This window comes from Megalops cyprinoides, chromosome 18, assembly GCF_013368585.1.
Source record: "Megalops cyprinoides isolate fMegCyp1 chromosome 18, fMegCyp1.pri, whole genome shotgun sequence".
Classification (NCBI taxonomy): Eukaryota; Metazoa; Chordata; class Actinopteri; order Elopiformes; family Megalopidae; genus Megalops; species Megalops cyprinoides.
This window is the reverse complement of record NC_050600.1, coordinates 5,189,150-5,211,985: the sequence shown is the minus strand read 5'-3', so window position 1 is coordinate 5,211,985 and position 22,836 is coordinate 5,189,150. Positions and strand designations below refer to the sequence as shown.

General features: G+C 48.3%; 1 protein-coding gene across 1 annotated transcript; it reads right to left on the bottom strand.

The window, feature by feature from the left end:
• Positions 1 to 1,007: 1,007 nt before the first annotated feature.
• zdhhc21 (zinc finger DHHC-type palmitoyltransferase 21) lies at positions 1,008 to 22,206 on the bottom strand. The gene is made up of 9 exons (XM_036551975.1): positions 22,074 to 22,206; positions 20,828 to 20,893; positions 15,718 to 15,872; positions 15,332 to 15,430; positions 11,280 to 11,391; positions 9,803 to 9,941; positions 8,570 to 8,686; positions 4,131 to 4,174; positions 1,008 to 3,362 (listed from the first exon to the last, which is right to left on the bottom strand). The coding sequence occupies exons 3-9, from the start codon at positions 15,869 to 15,871 to the stop codon at positions 3,233 to 3,235; spliced, it is 795 nt and encodes a 264-aa protein (XP_036407868.1). The 5' UTR covers position 15,872; positions 20,828 to 20,893; positions 22,074 to 22,206; the 3' UTR covers positions 1,008 to 3,232.
• Positions 22,207 to 22,836: the final 630 nt, after the last annotated feature.

Here is a 22,836-nt window from a genome sequence, read left to right as displayed (position 1 = left end):
TTACATATAAGAGGGGGGGAGAGGTGCTACAAGTGCCCTCACCATGGGGGTAACCACAAACGCTGACCTTTATTGCTTTATGACAGGAACGAATGCAGGCCAACCCACTTACTATCCTCTTAATAATCTTTTTATATAAGCTTAAAGAACAGGTTTCTGCATGTAAAGATCCCTGTTAAGATCAGCAGCCGGTAAACATTCCCCAGATTCTATTGGCAGGCTTCAGTGAAGCCTCAGTGTTTTCCTACCTCATCACATCTGCTGATGAAATGTGCAGGCCACGCCCACAAAGGGAGTTGATTGGCTATTAAAAAGAAAAAAAAAATCAGCAGCTATTTTGGAAAGACTCGGCCTCATCCAATGAGCAGTGGAGACTGGGAACAGAGGACACCGGGTCAAAGCTGAGCAATTCGACATGATTACCAGGGTTTAGGAAGTCTATCTAATTTCACCATGAAGGATAATCTTATATAGGTAGTGCTACAAATAAATCACAGGCACAGCGCACCAGTGGGAACTAAAACCATGGACATACCAATCTTAAAAAAGCACAGACAACACTAAGAGGAAAACCAAGCATGAGCAGAGGAATTTAAAAAGAGATTTTGGAGATTACTTCCTCACCTAATCTTTCCATGTAATAAATGCAGCTAAAGGAACTGAGTATTTAAACATGAGGAAGCAAACCTTTGAGTAAACCAAGTGCAATTACCATGATGGATTCCATTATCCACAGACATATAAGGTCAGAAAGTGACAACTCTACAGTGCAGTTACATATAACTATGTCCCTGTAGAAGACATTTTGGAAGTGAAATGTTACTACTAAACATTTTAAATATTCTCCTTTCTCTTTAAAGTATTCAATAACTGATACTTGTATCTCACAACACATATAGCATGAAAGAAAATCTCACACCTTACTGTATATGTTGCTAAATCACTTTACATTAATGTGCACAAAGGCATCAGGAGTGTTAAATTCAGTTACATAAAACAGTGGAGCCATTTTAATGTAAAGTACCATTACACCATACCCATTGTTGTTTTCTAACGGGAAAAGCCTTTCTCGTCATTCTAAAGGGAATTTCTCCAGTAGTGTTTTGCAAATTTAACGTAGCAAAGACACAAAATAAAATTTTAGTGTAATTAAAAGTAAAATAACACAGGAAAGAGCACCGCAATGCGGACATCACCCTTCCAAATATGTGCATGTACCATTCTCATAACGCTGCTCTTGTTTCATAGCTTTGCAGTAACATTGCTGCGAAGTTACAGCCCGTTCTGCATTGTATTTTCAGGGCATTAATTGGCAGCACAGACTAGAATCACGGTTATGCATGTTTTACACACTGTCTGCATCTGACGTGCCTATCTAAAGTACCGCAGGCCAGCTCTCCTCAGCCAATGAAATGTGGTCTTTGGTTTGACTGATCAATGGTTTGATATGATCTAACAACCTGTTTCGACAGAGGCACTTTAGACTACTTAGTGATCAATTCCGAACGACAGTAAGGACCTAATCTGGTGTTCGAGAACTTGAAACTTGTTACTTGCTAAGGTCTGCAGCAGTAATATACATATTTGAAGCTTAGCTGCAAGTTTTAAGAGGGGAGACAGCATTTGTCCTTTAACCGGCCATATTATCATATTATAAGTGTCTGATGAGGCTGAACGGCCCAAGAAGGAGTTATGTCCCGCATTGAATGAGACGTTCCCCCAAAGTCACAACAGTACCTTTGTTTTACCACTAAGGCACGAATATGGGGATCCACCAAAGCATCTGCAGGAGCCAATGAAATGGGCCTTTCCTTGCTCCTGGTTTGTATCCACCACTGAACTCTAAAGCTACAGTGGAGCGTAACTGTGTGCTTTAGAAACAACAAATAAGAAAAACTTACAAAAAAGGTAAAAGAAGGCAAATGAAGTTGCCATCAGGTAGTTTATAAAAAGAAGTAGTGAAAGGTGACATGTAAGTGCCAGTGTTGCTGAACCCTGCAGAGAAGCTCCTTAGGCACCAGAGTGCTAGGAATCCATGCACCTCTTCACAAGCTTTCAGGACAGTACTTCCAGCACCATCTCGCAAACTGCAGTTCCTGCAGAAAACCACATCTCTTTCCTCCTGAAAAAGCATTCCTGTGCAAGTAGGAAACCTGCACCGCCCATGTAAACATTCACGCCCCTGTCAACCTCAGCACTTCAGTCAGTGCCAGATGCTTAAAAACCAATGCTGCATACCACCTGATCCTCCACAAGCTCTTCATCACATAATAAATAGCTATTAACACGAGGGACAAATAGGATCTGAACCAGGGATCAGGTGTCAGCTCAGATCTTGCCATGCAGTGTAGACAATCAAAAAACAAACTTTAAAAAAGAACTTGGCCTGATATGGCACACGCAGTTTTAAGACCTATAAAAGTGACTTTGACACACGCTCTAAGGAGAACCCGACACATAAGTTAAAAAAAAGGAGGCAACAAACCACATTAGGAGACAAACCAGAGGAAATAAGCAGCACTAATCAAAGAGGTAAACACCTTGAGAAGGAGTGTGTTTTCTAAACGGAGACGGATGAGGTGTGATGTCGGAGCGGGCTGTCCAGAGAGAGTGTTCCGTTTGGCAGGATGTGCTGATCAGACAGCAGGAAGGCATGTGGGCCCCGTTGCCGAGGGAGAGAGAGGCCTTGGAAACGCTCTCCGCTTGGCCGCGGCTCCCGGCTCCCCCCGGCACTTGCCAAGGGTCACGGCTGAACTTCAGAGCTGTCAATCAGCGGCCTGGAGAGGTGGACAAAGAGGCTGTCCATAATGACGGCTACTGGGGCCGCCAGCCCGGGTCACATGGTACAGCCCGCGGCCGCCCCTGCCGAGATCTGAACAAACGCGGGTTACCCGGGAAACCCAGCGACACAAACACACGGAGCACCTCGAGCTCCCTTTCACACCGGGATGGAGTGAGAGGGGGAAGTTGGGGTGGCGGGGGCTGGGGGGCTGGGGGGCGTATCGCAACATTTTAGAGACGAAACAAAATCAGAAGCTCTCGGTCACAGACAGAGACCGGTTTGTGACGGGCCGATGACCCGGTGGGGGGGTGGGGCGTGGCGCGCCCCTCCCTCTCGCTCGGCGGCGGCGTTCCTTCGCAGGTCCCTAAGAAGCGTACTAAAAGGATGGCGGGAGCAGGCGAGCGGGCAAGGGAGAGCGGCGGGGTTGGCCGGCCCCTCCCCTCCGTCTGGCTACACACGGCTGGGAAAGGAGTGGCCCCGTAGCGGCTGCCTCCCCCTGAAAGGGAGGAACCACAGGATCTTCCAGCGGGTTCCAAAAACCTCAGCAAACGTCTGCTGCCACGGCTTCCTGGGCTGGTTACTGAGAGACAGGGAGAGAGAGAGAGAGGGAGGGAGGGAGGGAGAGAGAGAGGGAAAGAGAAAGGGGGAGAGAGAGAGGGGGAGAGAGAGAGAGGGAGAGAAAGGGGGGGGAGGGAGAGGGAGACAGAGAGAGGGAGAGAGGGAGAAAGATGGCCATTCACAAATAAACCCTCAAACAGCCGTCATCTTAGCAACCAAGTAGAGACGCACACATTTAGACATTCACATGAAGACTTACAGACCACCACCCCCATAACATACACACACACTCTCTGTGACACACACAGTAAGGGGGATACAATGAGCATGGCACGAGTCCACCAAATCCTGTCACACCCAGCGTGCCTCTCTCAGCACATTTAGCATTACAATAACGCGTTCCCCTTCAAAAGGCATCAGCCCCTGTCCCACCACGAGGCCTGAGCCTGTCAAAACCCAGCATCTGAACAGCATCACCATACAACCACGGAACAATATCCAATCAGAAGTCACTCGCATTTCTACCACATACATAAGGCCTATGACATCTACTGGAAACCCAGATTCAACTGAGGAGAGTACAGTTTTAGACAGGCATTCCAGGAAACACAATGACCTGTAAGTGGGGACTATCTATACAGGTAAAGGTACCCATGTCTGCATAGCTGTTCCATCCGGCCCTGAACCTTCCATTTAGACCGAGCCGCTGGCACTGATGTGTGCGTATGAACAGGAGAGACCCAACAGCAGAGTGTCGGGGCGAGAGGTGCGAACGGAGGCAGGGACTCACATCTCGTCCAGGAAGTGGGACATCTTCTCAATGGTGGTAGTGTCCTGTGAAGAGAGCAAGCGTGACCGTTTGAGCACCGTGAGCATTGTGACAGAGGCTTCAATATCACAAACACCTCACTTAACCTACCTTCAGCAAACAATGAAGACCTCGCTTCCACGAACCCAACCCTACATACAGCTTGACGTGAGGCATGATATATGTTCATTTCTTTACATTTTCAGGGTTATACACAAGGGCATTTGCATAAAAGATGTGAAATAAAAGCGGAGTGAAGGTGCCGTGCAGAAACATGGAGCTCTCAATGGTCACGCTGTGGGAAAAGATCTCCGATTTCCTACACAATGAGAGTGATGTGCGAACCCGCGTCAGGGCCGATTTAAACAATGCCAACACCGCAGCTGACACCAGCGGCAATCCTTCGCCGCCTTCGCCGTGCCAGCCTGGCAGCGGGATAAGACAGCTGCTCTCTCACAACCGGCGGTGTGCTCGGAGACGCAAACCCCTCCTCACGTGAAACGGAGAGAGGAGACAGGCTGAAGACAGGCAGTACGTAATTCAGACAGGATTTATGCAGGCAGCGCAGAGACACCCGAACACAGCCCCGACTGACTGGCATGGGTTCCCCCAGGGTGATGGCATCTCTCTGCGGGATTGGACGGGGCTCAGCCAATCAGAGGCCACGGTGGTATGTGATAGTGTCGGGCGTCTCAGATAAAGCTTGAGGACTCCCCACATTCTGAGTACTACATGCTACATACTCAGACAGACAGAGATGAGTATGGGGAACACAGGTGAGCCGTGACATACAGCTCTGATATCAGGCGCACCTGGCTCTGCCGCTGGTGGGTGTGTACTGCTGTGTGTGAGTGTGTGTGTGTGTGTGTGTAGTGAAAGCCTTTTAGTGTCAGTGTATATGTGGCTGTACTGCGTCTTCTCTGTGTGTTCATGTGTGCCAATGACACCACTGTACGGTAAGGTCAGCCATGTCTACTTGTGCATACCTGTGTGCATACACATTTCCCTATTTACTTTGAATGTTTTCTTGAAAATGCCTGTACCTGTGTGTGTGTGTGTGTGTGTGTGTGTGTGTGTGTTTAGCCACGTCCTCAGCTGCTCCCGGGCTGCTTGCGAGCCCACAGGTGTGAAGATCTGGCTCCATGTGCTCACACTCCCTGATCCATTAGCGTGACGCGAATTAAGCAGGTGACCCCAGAGCAGGCCCAATCCTTCCACCCTACAGGAGGAAAGCCGAGTGCCGTCTGCCTTCACGCCGGAGGAGAAGGGGATTTAGACGCAGGCTGACGACGGCTCGATAAGGAGGCCTAATCAGAGGGCTCGCACGGAAAGCAGCGATTAAACAGCCCGAGCTGTGAATCCAATCAGGCGTGATCAAATCGGACACTGCGACGTGGAGCGCACTAATGATGAGACAGGTGAGGTAGGGAGCCTCTTCCTGAGGTACCTGCTCACCCCTGGGAGCCCTGAGGCAGAGTGGCAGCACACTGCTGGAGAAAGGGCCAGAGGTTTTACTGATGCTTCTCAACACCCTTCAGCTACAACCACGTCTGTGTCGCCACACCCTCCCCTCTTCACAACGCGCTCTGCCAACTCCTGCATCAATTCAGTGCGTTTTAAAGGTGCATCTGAAGTTTTATTCTTCAGTTCCTGCCAGGAGGGTCAACCGTGACCTCAGATCACTTCCATAGTGATGACCTCAGCAAACAATGACAGTAGGGAATGTAAAGGATTGCTAATCAACCGTAAAGGGGCCAATCTGGTGGCCAGAATTTGCGTAGGACTCCAGGGTTAACACCCCTCCCACATCTGTGGGATATTTAATGACCATAGTGAATCAGGACCTTTCTTCACTGTTCAAAAGACAGCATCTTCTACAGCACAGTGTACCCTGTTACTGCTATAGGCTTTATGTGGTGCAGAGGGAAGACTGCCTCCTACTGGTGCAGGAAGAATACTTCAGACAGCACATCTTGTGAGGGCTGCCGGCATCTCTTTGAGGGCTGTGTAAGTTCAGGGCTCCGTCAACTTCGCAGTTAAAAATTCCCTCTTGCTCAAGATGACTACATTTTAAATTCTGCCTCTTTCAGGAAATATTTTTGAATAAAATACTTTGGTGACCTTCATTTGTTGGTATTTTGACTGATATCTTGTATGTTATAGTGGTCAATTAATTTAATTATCTTGCCTGCATATGAGTCTCACGGTGTAGATCACAGATGGCATTAGTGGAGAAAAAGACAGTTTCACTAAACCCAGCCCAAGCTAGGGCAGCACAGTAATGCTGAAACGATGCAGCCCTTACGTGACCCAGCGCTGAGGAGGCCGAGCAGCAGATGGCACAGCTCGATGCGACTGTGTTCTGTGTGTGAAACCGAGCGTGCTCCGTTTCTGTCACACGCATCACAGAGAGACACGCAAACATGCAAGCCTCCCATTCACAGAGCGGGCAATCTCAGGGCCACCTGATCTCAGGGCCACCTGTATCAGTCTGAGACATGCCAATGCTCTCTTACAGACACACACACACACACACACACGCACACGCACGCGCGCGCGCACACACACACACACACACACACGAGCACACACACGCACGCATGCCCCTGTATCCACAAATGCACACATCTGAAGCACTATTCCAGAGCAGTGACCTTGTAACGGACATCACAGAATCTGCAGAAGGACACCAAACCGGACACACTGGGCCTTCAGCAGTCTGGCAGACTGCAGGTGGAGATGCTACAGACCACAGCACTGATAAACAGCTGCCGCAGCCACAGGTACCCAAGTCCCCCCCCCCCCCCCCCCCCCCCACCAGTAAAGCCTCCTCCTGGAGTTTCACAGTGAGGCGTGCCCAGGAAACCCTCTTTCACCAAGGGAACGAGTGCTCCACACGGAGCAGAGGGCGAACACTCAGAGGCACACCCCCCTTCCTAAACAGCAAACTCCATGCATAATTCATACAAGGAGAGGGGACAGCACCAATCACACGGCTTTCTACACCAAACCCCATTCATCAAACCCCATTCACATAACACATGCAGGTAAACTGCAATAAGAGCAGCGAATTAAACAGCAAGGATAATGCTTGAATCTGGGAGGCGTCTCTCTGTTTCCGGCGGGAGCCGATGTGTCAGCGGGGGGGGAGGAGGGGGAGCAGCGGAGTGGGACGGGATCGTTTCGGTTCCCCCTCCACTTCCACAGGAAGGGGGGGGGGGGGCTTGGGGTTTCTCATCTGCAGACCCCCCCCCCCTCCCCCCAGGGGCGGTGGAGCGACCCACATGTGCGGGAACATCTGGCCGAATCCCAGCGCGTCCTTCACGGGAATCTTCTCTTTAAACAAGAGGCATAATCCCCCTCCAATCAGGGCCCTCGATCAGGCAGCACGGAGGAGGAGGCATGCCCCCCCTCGCTCAAACATCTGGCAGCGCCGGGGCCCGACGGCTCGGATCCCGCGATGGAAAATAAGATTAGGGTATCTGCGCTTTTTAAAGGGTATGAGTAATTTCTAATTATTTTAACTGGGTCAGAGATAATCCTCTTTGCCAGCCCTCACACGATGTCATCAATTAAGGGCTCACAGTTAAAAGTGATTATCCCGGTACCTCCCGGTTAAGACCGAAAAGGGATTTTTATTTGTTGTTGTTGTCTCTGGTGATATTGTGCGTGGTGCCGCTGCAGTTTGTAAAACAATGGTTTTGGGAGTCAGCACATCACAAGTGCTCCGCTCCTCAACGGCAGCGACACAGAACGCCACAGAAGCAACCGATGGCTTCTGCTAACGTCATTTCAGTTATCGACCCCGCTGCCTGGGCCTTTGCCGGAGATCTCCCAGCTTCATTTCAGCCTGGCTCTATCCAAACTGGGCGATGGGCGAACATCACTCACTCCCTATTGTCACGTGTAGAGTGGTGCTGGTGCTGGTGCTGGTGTTGAGCGTTACTCTTGTCCTGGATGGGCTCAAACAGCACTGATCTATACACCAGGCCCGGTCTCACCAGTCTATACTGTATCTACACACCAGGCCTGGTACCTACCTGTCTATACTGTATCTACACAATGATCTACACACCAAGCCTGGTATCCATCAGTATATACTGCATCTACACACCATCAACATTCCAGAGAAGCAGAGAGGTGCTCATCCCAACTGTTTTGACACTGGCGTGACACCACAAAGATCCTGCAAGTGCCCTTGCTATTTAATATAGAAATGGCATTGCAAAGAAAGCTTGTGCAAAACCTAAAAAAAAAACCTGGTTATTTGTTTAAAGGGATGACATTCAGAGATGGAAACCGTGCCCCTTCCTGAGCAGGCCGTCCCGATGGCCTCTGCAGTCCTGCGTGTTTGAGGAGCCTGCGTGGGGTCCCCTGTGCAGGGGAGAATGGGAGGCAGAGGCGCAGGGAGCGTGACTCACCGCGAGGATGCCGGTTATCTGCGTGTAGAAGAGGTTGCTCATGCCCCCGAACATCAGCAGGCCCATGAAGGTGGAGATTCGCAGCAGAGCGAGCTCATGGCGGGAGGTAAATCCCTCCTGTTGGGGGGGGAGACAGGGACGGGAACGGGACACAGAGACAGAGAGAGAGTCAGTCACAAAATAGCCCCTCCATCAGCCATTATCCTAATCTCCATCCCAGCATATTAATCTGCAGGGCGCACTGCCGCCGGCGTATTTGCGGGCTCTTCATTGCGCCTGACAGCCGCATTGTTTTAACGGCGGCGGTTCATTCCGATTCCACACTCGAGGCAAAGCCGATTGTTCCCCTCACTGGGGGCTTGTTTCGGGAATATCGCAGTCCCACAGACTCCCCGCGCCAGGCCTTGCCGTTCGCCAGGATCCGGGACGTTACAGCCGGCTCCAGGAAGCTAAGCTCTCCCTGCACCGCCCCGAGAGTGGGGGTGGGGGGGAGACACATTATCTCATTCAAACAGCCGGTTCCGGATCCATTCACTCATCGTGGCTGTCCGTCTTCATTTTGGGGGAGGGGGAGAGGGGTGCATAAATACACAAACGGCATCGGTAAATGAGCACTGGCAGGCTTTATTTTCAGGCTTCTGAAAATGAGTGTGGCACTGATGACACCAGGTAGTCTATTTCCTTTCACATGATGTCTTCCTCCAATGATGGAATGGTGTTCGGAACTGAGCACCAAATATGCATATTTGTATGTACATTCAGATATTACAATGTGCATACAAGTGTGTCTGTGTGTGCGTGTGTGTGTGTGTGTGGGTATACGTTTATATAGACATACTGTACATACACCCATTTTTTATTTCCAACTCCATTTTCCATTTGAAAGGCATGACGATGAAAGGGGTGACATAAACCCATCTCTCGTCACTGAAAGGCAGGACAGCATGTGGACCTCACCCATTCAAACCTTCAAAGGCCATAGGGTGACAATCACAGCCACCCTGCCCTACATGAAGCATAGCTCCAGGCAAACCCTGAGAAAGGAGGTCACAGAGAGGGAACATGCCCTAACCCTAAAACAGAAGGTGGCAATCAGGGGAACATGGCACAAACCCTACGACGGGAGGTCAGTGTGGTGAACACACCCTAAACCTTGAGAAAGGAGGTCACAGTGAGGGAATGTGCCTTTAAACCCTAAGACAGGGGGTGACAGTGAGGAGACGTGGGCCTCACCTCATCGGCCCGCGGGAGAGGCTGGAAGTAGTAGTACTGGCAGAAGTCCAGGCCCAGAGTGAACAGGCTGAGCACCTGTGTGTAGAAGCAGAGCTGCAGGAAGAGCCAGTGGTTGTCCTCCCCCACACAGTTATTGATCCTGCAGAGACGCAGAGACACAGGGGGCACGTCACAGCCCTGTCCCGCCCAGAGCGTGCATGCACGCACACTCACAGGCGCGCTTATACACGCTTATGCACATATGCACACACATACACACACAAACACGCATGCACACACGCACACGTAATGAGGCCTGCATCAGATATCACATTTCAAAATTTGAAACCATTTGGAAACCAATTTGGAAACAATCACAGCTTATTCTCTGCGCAGTTCTACGGCAATAGTGACATGCGGTGATTACTACCACCAAACAGTAACTTATAAAGCTCATTAGGCTGCATTCCTGCACAGGAATGGCTCAGAAGTGCTATAGACCCGTGCTGAAAACGATACCACCCTCACTCTGGCACGGTGGCCATTTCAGGTGATGACAGGCAGTCACGACTTGCTGGATCCAAACAAATCTGGAGCTCCTGGGCCTTACTGTACCCCCTCTGCCCTTAAAACAGCGAGGCTCCCGTGTCACCCGATACAGACACAGAGGAAATGAGAGATTCGTTATTACCGCACAATTACTGCAGCGGGAGACCAAAATAAAGACACGTGAGGGACGGAGCAGTGTCTTCTTACAGGGCCGTGCTTCTGGGACGATGCACTGCGAGAGACAGCTCGGGAGAGGCTAACAGCGGAGTCAGGTTTCCCGTCAGCAGAGGGTTAACTGGGAGAGCGTCACAGGTCAGCGGGCTGCATGTTTCCACTCTACCGGCCCTGCTGGCTTTGGACGCGCGCAGCGAGGACACACCTGCACACCTCTCTCAGTCCAAACAAACAGCTGTCAGTCAGAGGCAGTCGTTCGGGGGGACCGGGGGCTGTTTATTGTGACAGAGCTCACTTCCTTCCTGAGGGGAGAGCCCACAGGGACCCCGTCAGAGATCTCTCAGGCCCCCGTCACAACACAGCCTGCCAGAGAGCGCTGTCAGTCACCACTCTTACAGGGAGGGCTAACATACCGCAGCACATGCAGGTATGCGCGCGCGTGCACACACGCACACACACAGTTATGCACACACGCACACACACACTCACTCACAATCACACGAACACACTCCCCACCTCATCGTTTTAGCAAAGTTGGAGCAACATTTTCCTGTGGGCTAACAACCTGCCCTACAGGCATGATTTGTAATAATGTGATGTGTGGCAAACCTGCATTCTGCACTATTAACACATCCCACTGGTGTGTCATGGAAACACCACACTACAGCTCCTGTCACTCCTATCACAGCGGTGGAACACTAGATCACCACCTGTGTGCACCACCGCCCGGCCTCGCACGGCCTGTCTGAGCTGGGGGGGTGACCTTTGACCTCACCAGGGGCAGTGGTGGTCCATCCTCCGCACACAGTGCCCACAGCGGCTGCAGTGGTGGGACCTCTTGGGCCGCATCAGGTTGCACTTATTGCACAGCTCCCATTGGTCACGTTCTGAAACGAGAGAGAGGGGGGAGGGGCCAGACGGTCAGCAACGGCTGCTACCACTGGCCCACAGACCAGGGGCCAGTCGCAGAGCAGCGGCTAACAAATACACCAGAACATTTTAATACAGCTGATTTTGCTGAATTCTACATAATGCATAACTGACATTTAGTTTTACAAGAGGTGTGCCCCCAGTGTGACTGAATCATTACAATGACTTTCAGCAAACTGTAGAAATCAGACAACACAAAGGATCGTGTCATATCCCTTCCTCACTTGAGACAGCGCAATGAGAGCTGGGAGACCACACTGGGAGCAGCTGATGGATTCTGCCCTCTGGAGGCACCTGAGGTCCACTACACTGATCTCATAGGGATATTCATGCCCAATGGTGCAGGGGAGCGAGGCCGGAGCTCTGCTACTCCACGCGGCTGCAGGGTAAGCATTCGGCCAGGGGTCAGTGTGCTGCTTGAGCCCCCTGCTTTCTGCTGTCCGGAGGCCATCTTAGGCTGGCTATCCCTGCTCACCCCACCACCGCCCTCCTCTGTGGCCTCTCTGTCTTGCGGCAGGGCTTGAACAGAGTTATGCTCACACTCAGAGTTCTGGGAGTGCTGTTAGCCCGGTCTGACACTGTTATTCATTCAACTTGAATGGATGCACTCCTGTTATCTTGTGCTGGAAGTTGCTCTGGATAAGAGCGTCTGCTAAATGCATGTAAAAAAATGAACGCGTGTGAGACCGGCCTGCTCAGGAGGCCGGGCTCCACCGGGACGCTGAGGGGTCTGCAGGATCGCCGTGGCGGTGTCACCTTGCATACCTTCCAGGGTTTAAAGCGCTGCACTCCTGAAAGCCGTTTCATATCCTCCCATGAACCACAAGGGCCGCATTCAAGTCGCTTTACATTCTTAATTATGCTATCGTATTACTCCGGTTTCCAGGGAAACTGGCTGCATGTCACCGCCTCCAGCTAACGGCTAACTTAGCGCGGTGCTAACGGCGTCAGCACGCAGATTTGTGTTGGTGGTTTACTGATGTTAAAGGACGCGGATCAGCGTTAAGTGGCTTTGCATTCAGCGCTGGTGGTGATGATCAGATGGACGTCCACCAGCTTAGCGCTGATCCACTGCTTTCCTCGTAGAAGGTGGCGGGGATTTTGGTAATCTGTTCGCAGAATCGCGCTTTACGCTGAAGGGCTCATCCTGTCCCCTGGTGATACAGAAACAGAAAGCCCGGGTCCTGACCCTCACTGTGAGGCCCAGAATGCAACCGCCTTTCTCTCCCCCGTCACTCACAACAGCCACTCCTGCCTCTTCCCTAACACCTCTGCTCTACAGCCCTAACCCATGTCCAGAACAGCCCAGGTGTGTTCAGACTGTCTAAGATTCTGTCCTGTCCAGAACAGCCCAGGTGTGTTCAGACTGTCTAAGATTCTGTCGTGTCCAGAACAGCTCAGGTGTGTTCAGACTGTCTAAGATTCTGTCCTGTCCAGAACAGCCCAGGTGTGTTCAGACTGTCTAAGATTCTATCCTATCCACAAGAGCTCAGGTGTTTTCCCAGAGTCTAAGATTCCGTCCTCCCAAAAACAGCCCAGGTGGAATGCTGGTAATGTCACTGCCACCATGCTGTCATGGCAACGAAAGCAGGCTCTGGAAGCGCAGATGAGACAGACTGTGTTTGCTTGCCAAAAGAGCAAGGACAGATGATGTCTGCCAGCTTGCTAGCTAGCCAATAAAGACACAAGCGTGGGGAGAGAGTGCAACTGATATTATCTCTCCTGCTCATTTCATAGAAACACAAATGATGCAATTTTCCTTCTCTATGCTACGTTATTCAAGTAAGTAACAACAGTGCTTTATAACAATGCCATCAAAACAGCGGTGCAGGGCGGCTTTTGCAGGGATTTCTGTGGCCTTAGGACAGGGCTGGCTTAGTGCTAGCCTCGTAGTGTCAAACAGGTACAAGAGAACTGCTCCTCTGAGTGGCAGCAGAAAGATGCTCATGTCTCTTCCATGCCTGTTCAGCTGGAGCTGTCAGACTGTTGGGGAACAGAGCAGGTTTGATGGTGGCACATCTCTCCAGTCCTGTCCTTTATTGGCTCAAATACACTGAAACAAGAGCATCCACAGCCTCTGACAGAGAGCAAAGAACACACCACATTATTAGAGGGACACAATGGCAATCTTTCAGTTTCTAAGGACAGTTTCTAACCTTTAATCAATGAGACTGAACCGCAGGCTTACTCAGCCGCACTTTGATCTCCTGCGCTCCACTCTATCCCAGAATCCACTCTCTTTACATAAGACTGAATCAGTGCACATCCTCCCACTTATTATCGAACTGGTTTGTTCACATTCCAGATACTGCTGACATCACATTAACACATGAATTTTTCTTTACATACATGGCAAATGTGGCGCTAGAAATACTAGCTGTCATTTCTGTGCCAAATCAAAAGCACTAATTTAACTTAAATAATTACATTCATTCTTGTACTGCTGATTACACATGAGTATTGAGGAGTAAGAAACATTTAACACGTTTTTTCTAATTTGAATTTGTGCATTTGTGTTAATCTTGCTCCCTCTAGTGGGGGATTTTATGAAAGGGGGGAAAAAACCTCTCCAGATGGATAAAGCAAGGCAAGTCCAGTAACACTAAGGATTCATTCACATGCAAATGTTGTGGCTTAACAGCTATTAATTAATCCTACCCAATGCTGTTACACAGTCTAGTGTGGGGCGATGATACTGACCATGTGAGGGAAAAGATTCGCATCCCCATTTTAGAGTCCACAGAGTGAGAGAAAGAACTCTCACATCTCAGCCTTCCACGCAAGTTGTACTAATATGATTTCACCTGCACTTTCTTAGCCGGTCGAACAATTCCTGGATACGCTTATTTGATTATAATCTATAGCAAATGTAATGTTCTTCCCGTAAAGCAAGGAAAAGTTTAGTTTTAGTATCCGATCCTGGATCCACTGCACCGACAGCTCTGTGTTCTTGTGTAAGCATGAAGGAAATGGTCAAATGTGCAGCTGCTCCCTGCAAAGCTGCTGCCAGTAGTCAACTCCTGCTTCAGGTGTACATACCTGTGCTCATGCTGATTTGCATGCAGACTGGAGTTGATAACAGTTATCACCACCTGCTTCAAGCAGGGCTGTCCTCTACAGGTGTGGCTACCTGTGGTAAACTCAGCATGCGTGAACTGTGCTAGGCACAGAAAGGGTCCCCATAACCGTACCGAGCTTCAGGGTGAAGGAGGTCTCAGGCTGACAGAGGCAGCACCATCTCCACGCTATCTGTTCATCGTGATTGACAGGTTTAGTTCAATTAGTTCAGTCGAATGTATTCCCCATGCAACAAATCTCTCAAAACCGATTTCAGATACAGAAATAAACTCAGCAAAGCCTGCCCTCACCATAATTCATGGAGGTAGAGCTCCAGGGACTGAGCGTTTGCATTTTACTGACCGTTAGAGCACCTCACTAACGTTCCAAGCCAGATGCAAACACAGATTGTACAGACTGTTTGTACTGATTGTATAGCTCTGTTGTACTGATACAGCAATATAAAAGCTTTGCGTCCTCCTCCCAGCAACGGAGAGGGCGAAGCGTTACTCAGACCTCAGCGAATGGCTGAAGGCCCTCGAGTTTGAGTGCGTTTCCATGGTCTAGATGTTGTGCAGACCATGCAAAAAAACCAGTGACAAGCAGGCTCCAGAAGCTCACTAACAGCTGTGTACTAACGGAGCCATGCAGGAAACCACGAGACCACATCAATTTTTAAAGATTAAAATCTCAAAGAGGATCCATTATCACCGGTGTGTACTGACATTCTCTTCCCATGAACAATTCATGAGGTGACTTGCCCGTGACGGGAGTTATAACTCACCTAATTAGCGGTGACATCACTGTGTGTTAGACGGGGGGGTGGGGGGGGGCTCTTACCGGAGTGAGGGATGTGCGGGTTCTGGGGGAGCCGGCCCGGGTCCGCAGTGGAGGCTCTGAACAGCGCCGTGACACACAGCAGAGACGCCAGGTAGTATGCTGGGGAGGAAGAGGATGAGGAAGCACGCTGAATCCGGCAGACGCTCCGCAAACAGCCACAGTAGTCGGCCCTGCTTTACCTACCAGCAGGCCTTAAGTGTGAGACTGTGTTCCACTCTCTTCTCTCTATGTGCGGCCTGCATGCCTGCTGTTTAGCACCAAGAACCTCACACTCAGCGCAGACAGCTTTTCTGCTCCAGGTGCAGAGAGACAATGAGGATGCCAGGAGACAGGTACACACCTGGAGACAGGTACATGCTGTACGTACTGTGGGGGGGGTCACTTACAGACGACCAGGGCCCCGGGGATGTGCCCCTCCTGGAAGTGCGGCAGCAGCACCAGCTGGGGGATGAAGACGGAGTTGTAGAGCCATATGAAGAGGACAGTGCTGATGCAGAACCAGCCCATGGGGTCCACCACGAAGTGCAGCCGCAGTTTCATGCTGCCGAGACAAACAGGCAGGAAGGGGTTAAATACGACCCCGCAGCCAAGGCCTAAGGGTCCCCCCAGTCAGGGGATCCTTGAGCCATTTACTTATTCCACAGATTTTACCCACAGATAGTAATATAATATATTACTATCTCCACAAATATTACTCCTTACCCGTACAACTAATACAGGATCAGTTTATACAGCAGGATGGTTGCTGACAGACAAGGGCACAGCAGCAGCTTCATTGCAGTCTGTGTCTCAGGGTGTGGCCTAAAGATCTGCATGACTGCACATGATCGCCCACACACATACACACCCAGCACTGTAGACTTGCATTAAAACTGATATTTGCAGAACAAAAAGCAGAAGGTGTGTTTCTGGTTTTGGATCACTGACACATAAATGGCAGATGACGCTCACCAAATTGTACCCTGAACTAACCATTCATCCCTCTGCAGTTTTGTAACTGAACTTCACTGCATGATCATTTGCAAGTCTATTCCACGCTGAAAAGGTCACTGACATCGGCTTGCTAAAGTAGGATGACTGACACAGCCGAGCCTTCCCAAGTGGAAACCCACAACACAGCATTTCACTGTCTCCATCAGCACAATAAAAACCCATTCCCCTTCCACACCCGGCCCAGTGCGGAAAGGAAGGAGCTACGCCCTCACGTGTCTCCAGCACTCTATCCCTCTCAGAGTCCCGTATGCGTCAGACACATGGTGCCAGCTTCACTCATCTCCCAACCCGAACTCCACCTGTGAAGACTCTTCTACAACAGCTGTGCTTATCAGGTGCCGTTTACAGTGCAGAATTGCAGTGCGCACAGGATTCTGAGGTGTGGGTTGGTGTGTCAGCCTCTTGAGTGGATTCCTATCCTGGTTGGGTAGAAAATAGCCAATGACACCACAGAACCGGGTCCTAGCTGGGCTGTCACTGCCAGGCGGAGGGCTCCGCTGACTGCAGGGAAATGCAGGCGTATTATGATTTTGTACCCAGTGCTGGTATGGAAGGCCTGTGGCACTCAGAGTCAGTCCTGGTGACACTGCGCACCCAAAGTGACACTGTCACAACAGCCACGAGCCACCAGGAGCCCAAATCTGGCTGACTGCCCCACCCTTAGCAGTGGGTTTTGGCCTGTGCAGTGGTAGGCAAGTCACACATTCCCCTGGGGCTGCCTGCATTTTCCCTCAGGCCACAGGTCCATACCCAGGGTCCTCTGTGCCTGTCTCTACAGAGGGAATGAGTAACTCACCCCTGACGCCTCAAGATCCAGAGCATGGCAGGGTTTAGAATTACCTTTCTATCATCAGCTGAAACACACACAGGCCATCCACTGACAGACGTGGACCCTAGTCTATCGCTGGAAATACCCAAGTGACCCCCTCCGACGGTACAAGTTCATGCCCTTCTCATCTCTACCCTCTGGCAACTGAAAAAAAAGTTCCAAAAGCAGCAGCATTCCTGGGCTTCTGTTCAACACACTGTTTCCACAGATCACCGTCCTGCACCACAGAAACTTCTCTTTATAACATGTGGCTGCCCCTGCAGTGTCACCCTCTTTGTTTTGAGTCTCCGTGACAGAGCAGCACTGACAAATGCCAGAGAGCAGTCTCAACATGTGCTCGAATTAATGCGCGATCAGGGTCACTTGCTGAATTAGCTGTCGGAGGTACTGCTGAAGGACCACCCGCCTGCCCAAATGAGCTCTTGGATGAGACACTTCTAACGACACACAAGCTTCCAAATCCACGGGCCTGTCAGAACACGTTTTCTGTTCCTGTCCTGTGCTGTCACTTCGCACATATTTCCCCACGTCAATTCATTCTGTGACACTTGTTAAAAATGAAGTAAGGAAACATTCCATGACTGATAGCGTAATTCCTTTCGTGTGACAAGGGGAAAAAATGTACAGCCTGATAACATGCCAAACGCAAATGTAATTTCATATACAGCTCGGGGCAGCAGGCACAATCACTGGTAAAACGATTCCATCTGAGAACACACAGACCTAGGATTCACTGGCTGCACACAGTGGAACAAAATGCTAGCAGGCCACGTTGGGTTCACATGGCATGAGACAGAGGTCACCTCCTATCTGAGGTGCACTCAGACACTGCAAATTGTTCAGGACCTCTGTTTAATACACATACTGTGAATCCTTCACCTTAATGTCAATGCATAGTACAAAACACCACCAGCATCTGACTTTGCTCAACTGATTTTGAGCTTCCATCGGAAAAGGACCTTGGTTCTGCCTGTGCTGAGACATCTGACGTTTTATGGCATTACAAACAACAGTATTTTCTGTATTCAGGTCAACTTACATAGACCATATTTTTACATACTGTCAATTCACACTGTTGGGAATTTATTGAAGCAATTTAGGTTGATGACCTTGCTCAAGGGTACAAAAGCACCACACTGACACCCTATAATTGTGTTGAACAGATTTCCCAGTCCACAGAGTTCCAGCATTACAGCGCACCTGTGGTTTTGTCCCACCTGGGCATCCCCATGGTGCTGTTCATTTTCCTATATCCAACACCCAACTCACAATAATTCAGATTCTCCCATCCCATAGGGGGCTCATACACAAGTTGGATTTTGCTTGCGTGTTCATTACAAACACAAATGCAATGAGTATCTCTTCAAAATGACTCTGGAAGCAGCTTCACTGGTATGACTGGAATTCACTGACAGCATTCAAAATCATATTGTTACAAGAACAGGAAGTGTTATTTCACTTCTCTAAATGCAGAGTGGTATTGCTGTTGTTTCTATAACAGCACATGGTCACACATTAACAGCAGCATTAAGTTAATTACGAACACAACTCATCATCATACTCATCAACTCATCATCCCAGTAAAAGATCTGAGGAGTCTTTAACTGAACAAAAGACATCCGCAATCAGGTAATTATTCAGCAGTGGAAAAACATCACTATTGATTTGGAAACAGTTCTCACAAGCTCCAGGATCAAGTCTAAGTTAAGCTTTGATATGCTTTTCAAATAACTCCATGTGACACGCAAGGCAGTCCTCTTCTCCTGGTTCAGTCCTTCATCTCATTTCTTTAACATTTTCACCCACTGGACCATGCAAGAGAACGACTGGTCAGGAACAGCTGGAACACGAACGGTCAGGCCACCGAGTCCGTGACACAACCAAATCCTTCTTACAGACAAATTAACTTCCCGCTTGTGGGTACTTTCGTCCTCGAAAGGACTTCAAAGAAATAACTGAAAACTAACAGTGTGCGGTGCGTGAGGTCCTCGGCTGAGTCAGTGTGCTACCCTCTGACGCTGTGAGACAAAGCTGGTCCTGTTTACCTGTTACACTTCCAAAGAGGTGGTAGAAAAAGCAATGTTTTCAGATGTACCCTAATCACTTCCCTTGGGTGGAGAGGCAGGAATAACCTCTCCCCTGCAACGTTATAGCGTGTGTGAGACATTCTGCTCTGCAGCAGGCATTAAACCCTGTTTCCCGACAGCGGAGAGAGCAAACACCAGGCCGTTCAATTTGTGTAGTCACCATATGCTTTCATGTTACATCAGATAATTTGATAAAACTCCTTGCACGCTTTTAGAGATGAAAGATAAAACCCCATTATTAAGCAGTGAGGCGAACCTATCTGCGCAGCTCCACCAACATCAGAGAAAAATAAAGCCTTTAAGATACCCCTTGGCCCTAAGTGGACATCTAAATCCTATGTATAAAATAGTACAATATTCATAAAAGCTGTATGACAGAAACAATAACAGCCATTTCAACTTTTGCAAGAGATATGACACGGCTTTTGGGGTAAAAGGAATCCATCTTTCGACTTTTCATGCAAGCCGCAACCTTCAGAATAAATCAGCTGACATTTTGGCAGCGATCTCTGATACTGAATAACCTTAAGACAAGAGTGAAACAGGCTGTCAGTTCAGCCAAGCTGCACTTGACTTGGCCCTATACATTTCTCCGAATCATGATGGAGCACCATTTCAGATAAAACAGTGCATAACACCCTTAAAGGGTAATACCACTTTCCACTGTAATATGACCTCTCAGGTTAAAAATATGACACATCTCACAACATCCTTCACTGCAGCTGTGCAGTCTTTAGTTGCCCTGAGGAACAGGCTATGACATTGCATTATTGTCATTTAGCAGACACTCTTATCAAGAGCAATTTACATATGTTAGAATTTTAAATGTTATCCATTTAGACAGCTGGATATTTACTGAGGCAATACTGGGTTAAATACCTTGCTCAGAAGTGGTCTGTTATTTGCAATTTTTCATTCAACATAGTTTAGAATACACCTGTATCACAACCTGTCAGTTATGTAATGATAATAATCATATTATAAATGTTCAAGCATGAGGTTGATATTAAAACACAGATAATAACAGGCTCATCACAACACAAAAATTCTCTGAACTGTGGAAATATTAAAAATGAAACACTACCCCATGTACAGCTGTGGAATGAGCAACACAAATTATTCAGGAAAATAGTCTTTCTGGGGAATGAGAAACATATAAATCTGCCCTGTTAGAGCTTTGTGTGGAATTGGTACAACCAACCACAGCCTTTCCCTAGGGTTCATGTTCAGATATACATTTCTCTTTCCCTGAAATCGCAGAATTGCAGATATTTAGAAACACATGTCAAATAACAGATGTGGTGTAAAATACTGATTTTCTTTAACAGCCCTCAGTCCCCTTTAATATTTTGCCTATCTCTGAAATATTGCCCAACACTGGATGCTCCATGTATGAGTCAGACTATGCCTACAGTGGTTATCTACACACCTCTTCCACAAGAAAATGAATGACACCCGCACCCACGCTAAAACAGGACACGCATGCATGTTTCACGCGTACTAGTTTAACAAATACAGGGTTTAGCCTCAGCTGCAGCGACGTCTGTCGCCTCAACCGACCAAAGAACACAAAGAGGGGTTTTTTACCTTCCTGTGGTTCAAACCTCAGAGTGAACAATCTACCAGCATCTCAACCACCGCTGCCATCAGGACCTGTGAATCACACACAGCATATATGAACATTTGCAAAGCCGTCATTCTGGGCTGGTGTAGTAAATCAGGGTTTTTTTTTTTTTTTTTTACAATCGTTGCCTTTACAGAGTGTTTTCTGAACCAGGCATACCTTTACCTTAGGTCACCAGACCTCTATCGTTTTTACACCGTTTACAACAGGAAGTATGCGTGTTGCTCTGCTAAAACTGTCAGTAGCTACAACAGCTAGTGGCCTGGTTGGCTACTGAAAATACACATGAAAATATATTCCTTTTAAACTCATTCCAGTTTTGTTGGAAGAGACTTAAGGTATGATCCAGCAGACAGATATACAAGTTACAGCTCAGCAAGCTAGCTTCCTTGTTAGCTAGATACTAATGACAGCTAGCTAATGCATTTATAACTTAACAGCGGACCTTCACAAATCATATTATCATTTCGCTACACAGAAAGCTAAATATCTCCACATAGCAAACTAGAACACATTTCGGTGATGGATGGCAAAAGATGACGCTCCAAATGATGCTAGCTGACCGATCGAACAGTATACTAGAAACACTAGTAGCTAACGTTAGTCTACAGGTAGCCAGTTACCTGGGTTAGCTAACTACAGTTTTCGAACAACAAAAGCTAGCCAACATGTGACTGTAACATACCATTACTTGCATTTAATCACACTGACAATGTTAACACAGATCCTAGCAAGCTTACTAACAAGCAACGACAGTGTCGACAGTGCCAATGATTAGCTCAATTTGGCTAACAGATGCAGCGCGAACTGGCTAGCCAGTTAGGTGGCCCAAGTTTGACAAGCGTTAACATAGCAGCAGACAGTTACTGACTTGCCTTAAAATGCTTCACTTATCCAGCACACCACTCTCCTTAACCTTCTCTAGTTATCAATAACCAGCCAAGATGCACTGGTTTGTTTGCTGATCTAGCTAATGGTACTCTAATGTTGGCTAACAATACTAGCGAGCTCGCAAGCCATTCAATTCAGCTAGTTCCCTATCATTACTAAGCTAATAAAGCGTGTAACATTAGCTCTGTAATTATTTAACGTTAACTAGAATATAACCTTACTGGCTGTACATGCTCTAAGCATGGAGATCTCCGATCGAAATAAGTTAGCGAGCTAGTTTCCAGTGCAATGTTTAAAAACCTTGGTTACAAATCAAACCTGCTCGCCTTGAGCTCCGTCTCCGTCCTGCTTTGTAGTGACGTCCAGTTGGCGAAGGAACAAATCTTTCTGTTCGAGTCTGTATCGAATCACTTCGCTATTCTAAAATATTCGTTAGTTTGGGTCACGAATCAATCAGCCCCAAATGCAATCAGCAGCAACCGCTTTGTTTCTTCATGGAAAACTGCAAAACTAGATATGACAAGGTAGTTACACTTGGGTGAGCTGTCATCCATGCCGCCTATCGGAACTATAGACTCACTTAACGCAAACGCCCTCCGAGTACTGAATGAATTGAGTTTCCTACAGTTTTTTTAGTATGTGACTGAGATGTTCAGTTCATTCAGCAGGTGCGTTTCATTATCCGACTACCGACTGGCTCGGTGGTGATACCGTGCGGCAAAAAGGCCTGCACTGAAGAAAAATCCAATATTTTAGCAACATTCAATGAAAACTACTGCCATATCGTCTACCCAAATACCATTCAGTATATTTTGTTGCAATTAGCAAATGTTAGGCAATTATTGAATACCTTACATTTTAGCTCTACCATTAGTACATTTTATGCTTTAAAGACAGTTTACAACGAAACTTCAAGTTCATCAGTCGTTTCTTGTCTTAATTTTATTATCCATTGGAACAAGAAAAATAAAACTCGACAACGTTAACTTGTAATGATAAAGCTAGTTTTGTTGATGATGTTCAGTTTGTGTCTACTTGCAATGTAGCTAATATGTGACATCTCAGCAAACTGGTACTGCAG

What these genes read in the sequence shown, in the direction of transcription:
- zdhhc21 (XM_036551975.1), bottom strand. Translation starts at nt 15,871, where the DNA reads ATGAAACTGCGGCTGCACTTCGTGGTGGACCCCATGGGCTGGTTCTGC. An exon ending in AGATAACCGGCATCCTCGCG is followed by an intron (nt 4,175 to 8,569) that starts GTGAGTCACGCT and finishes CTCTCTTCACAG; the next exon opens with GACACTACCACCATTGAGAA. An exon ending in TCCCACTTCCTGGACGAGAT is followed by an intron (nt 3,363 to 4,130) that starts GTGAGTCCCTGC and finishes CCTGTCTCTCAG; the next exon opens with TAACCAGCCCAGGAAGCCGT.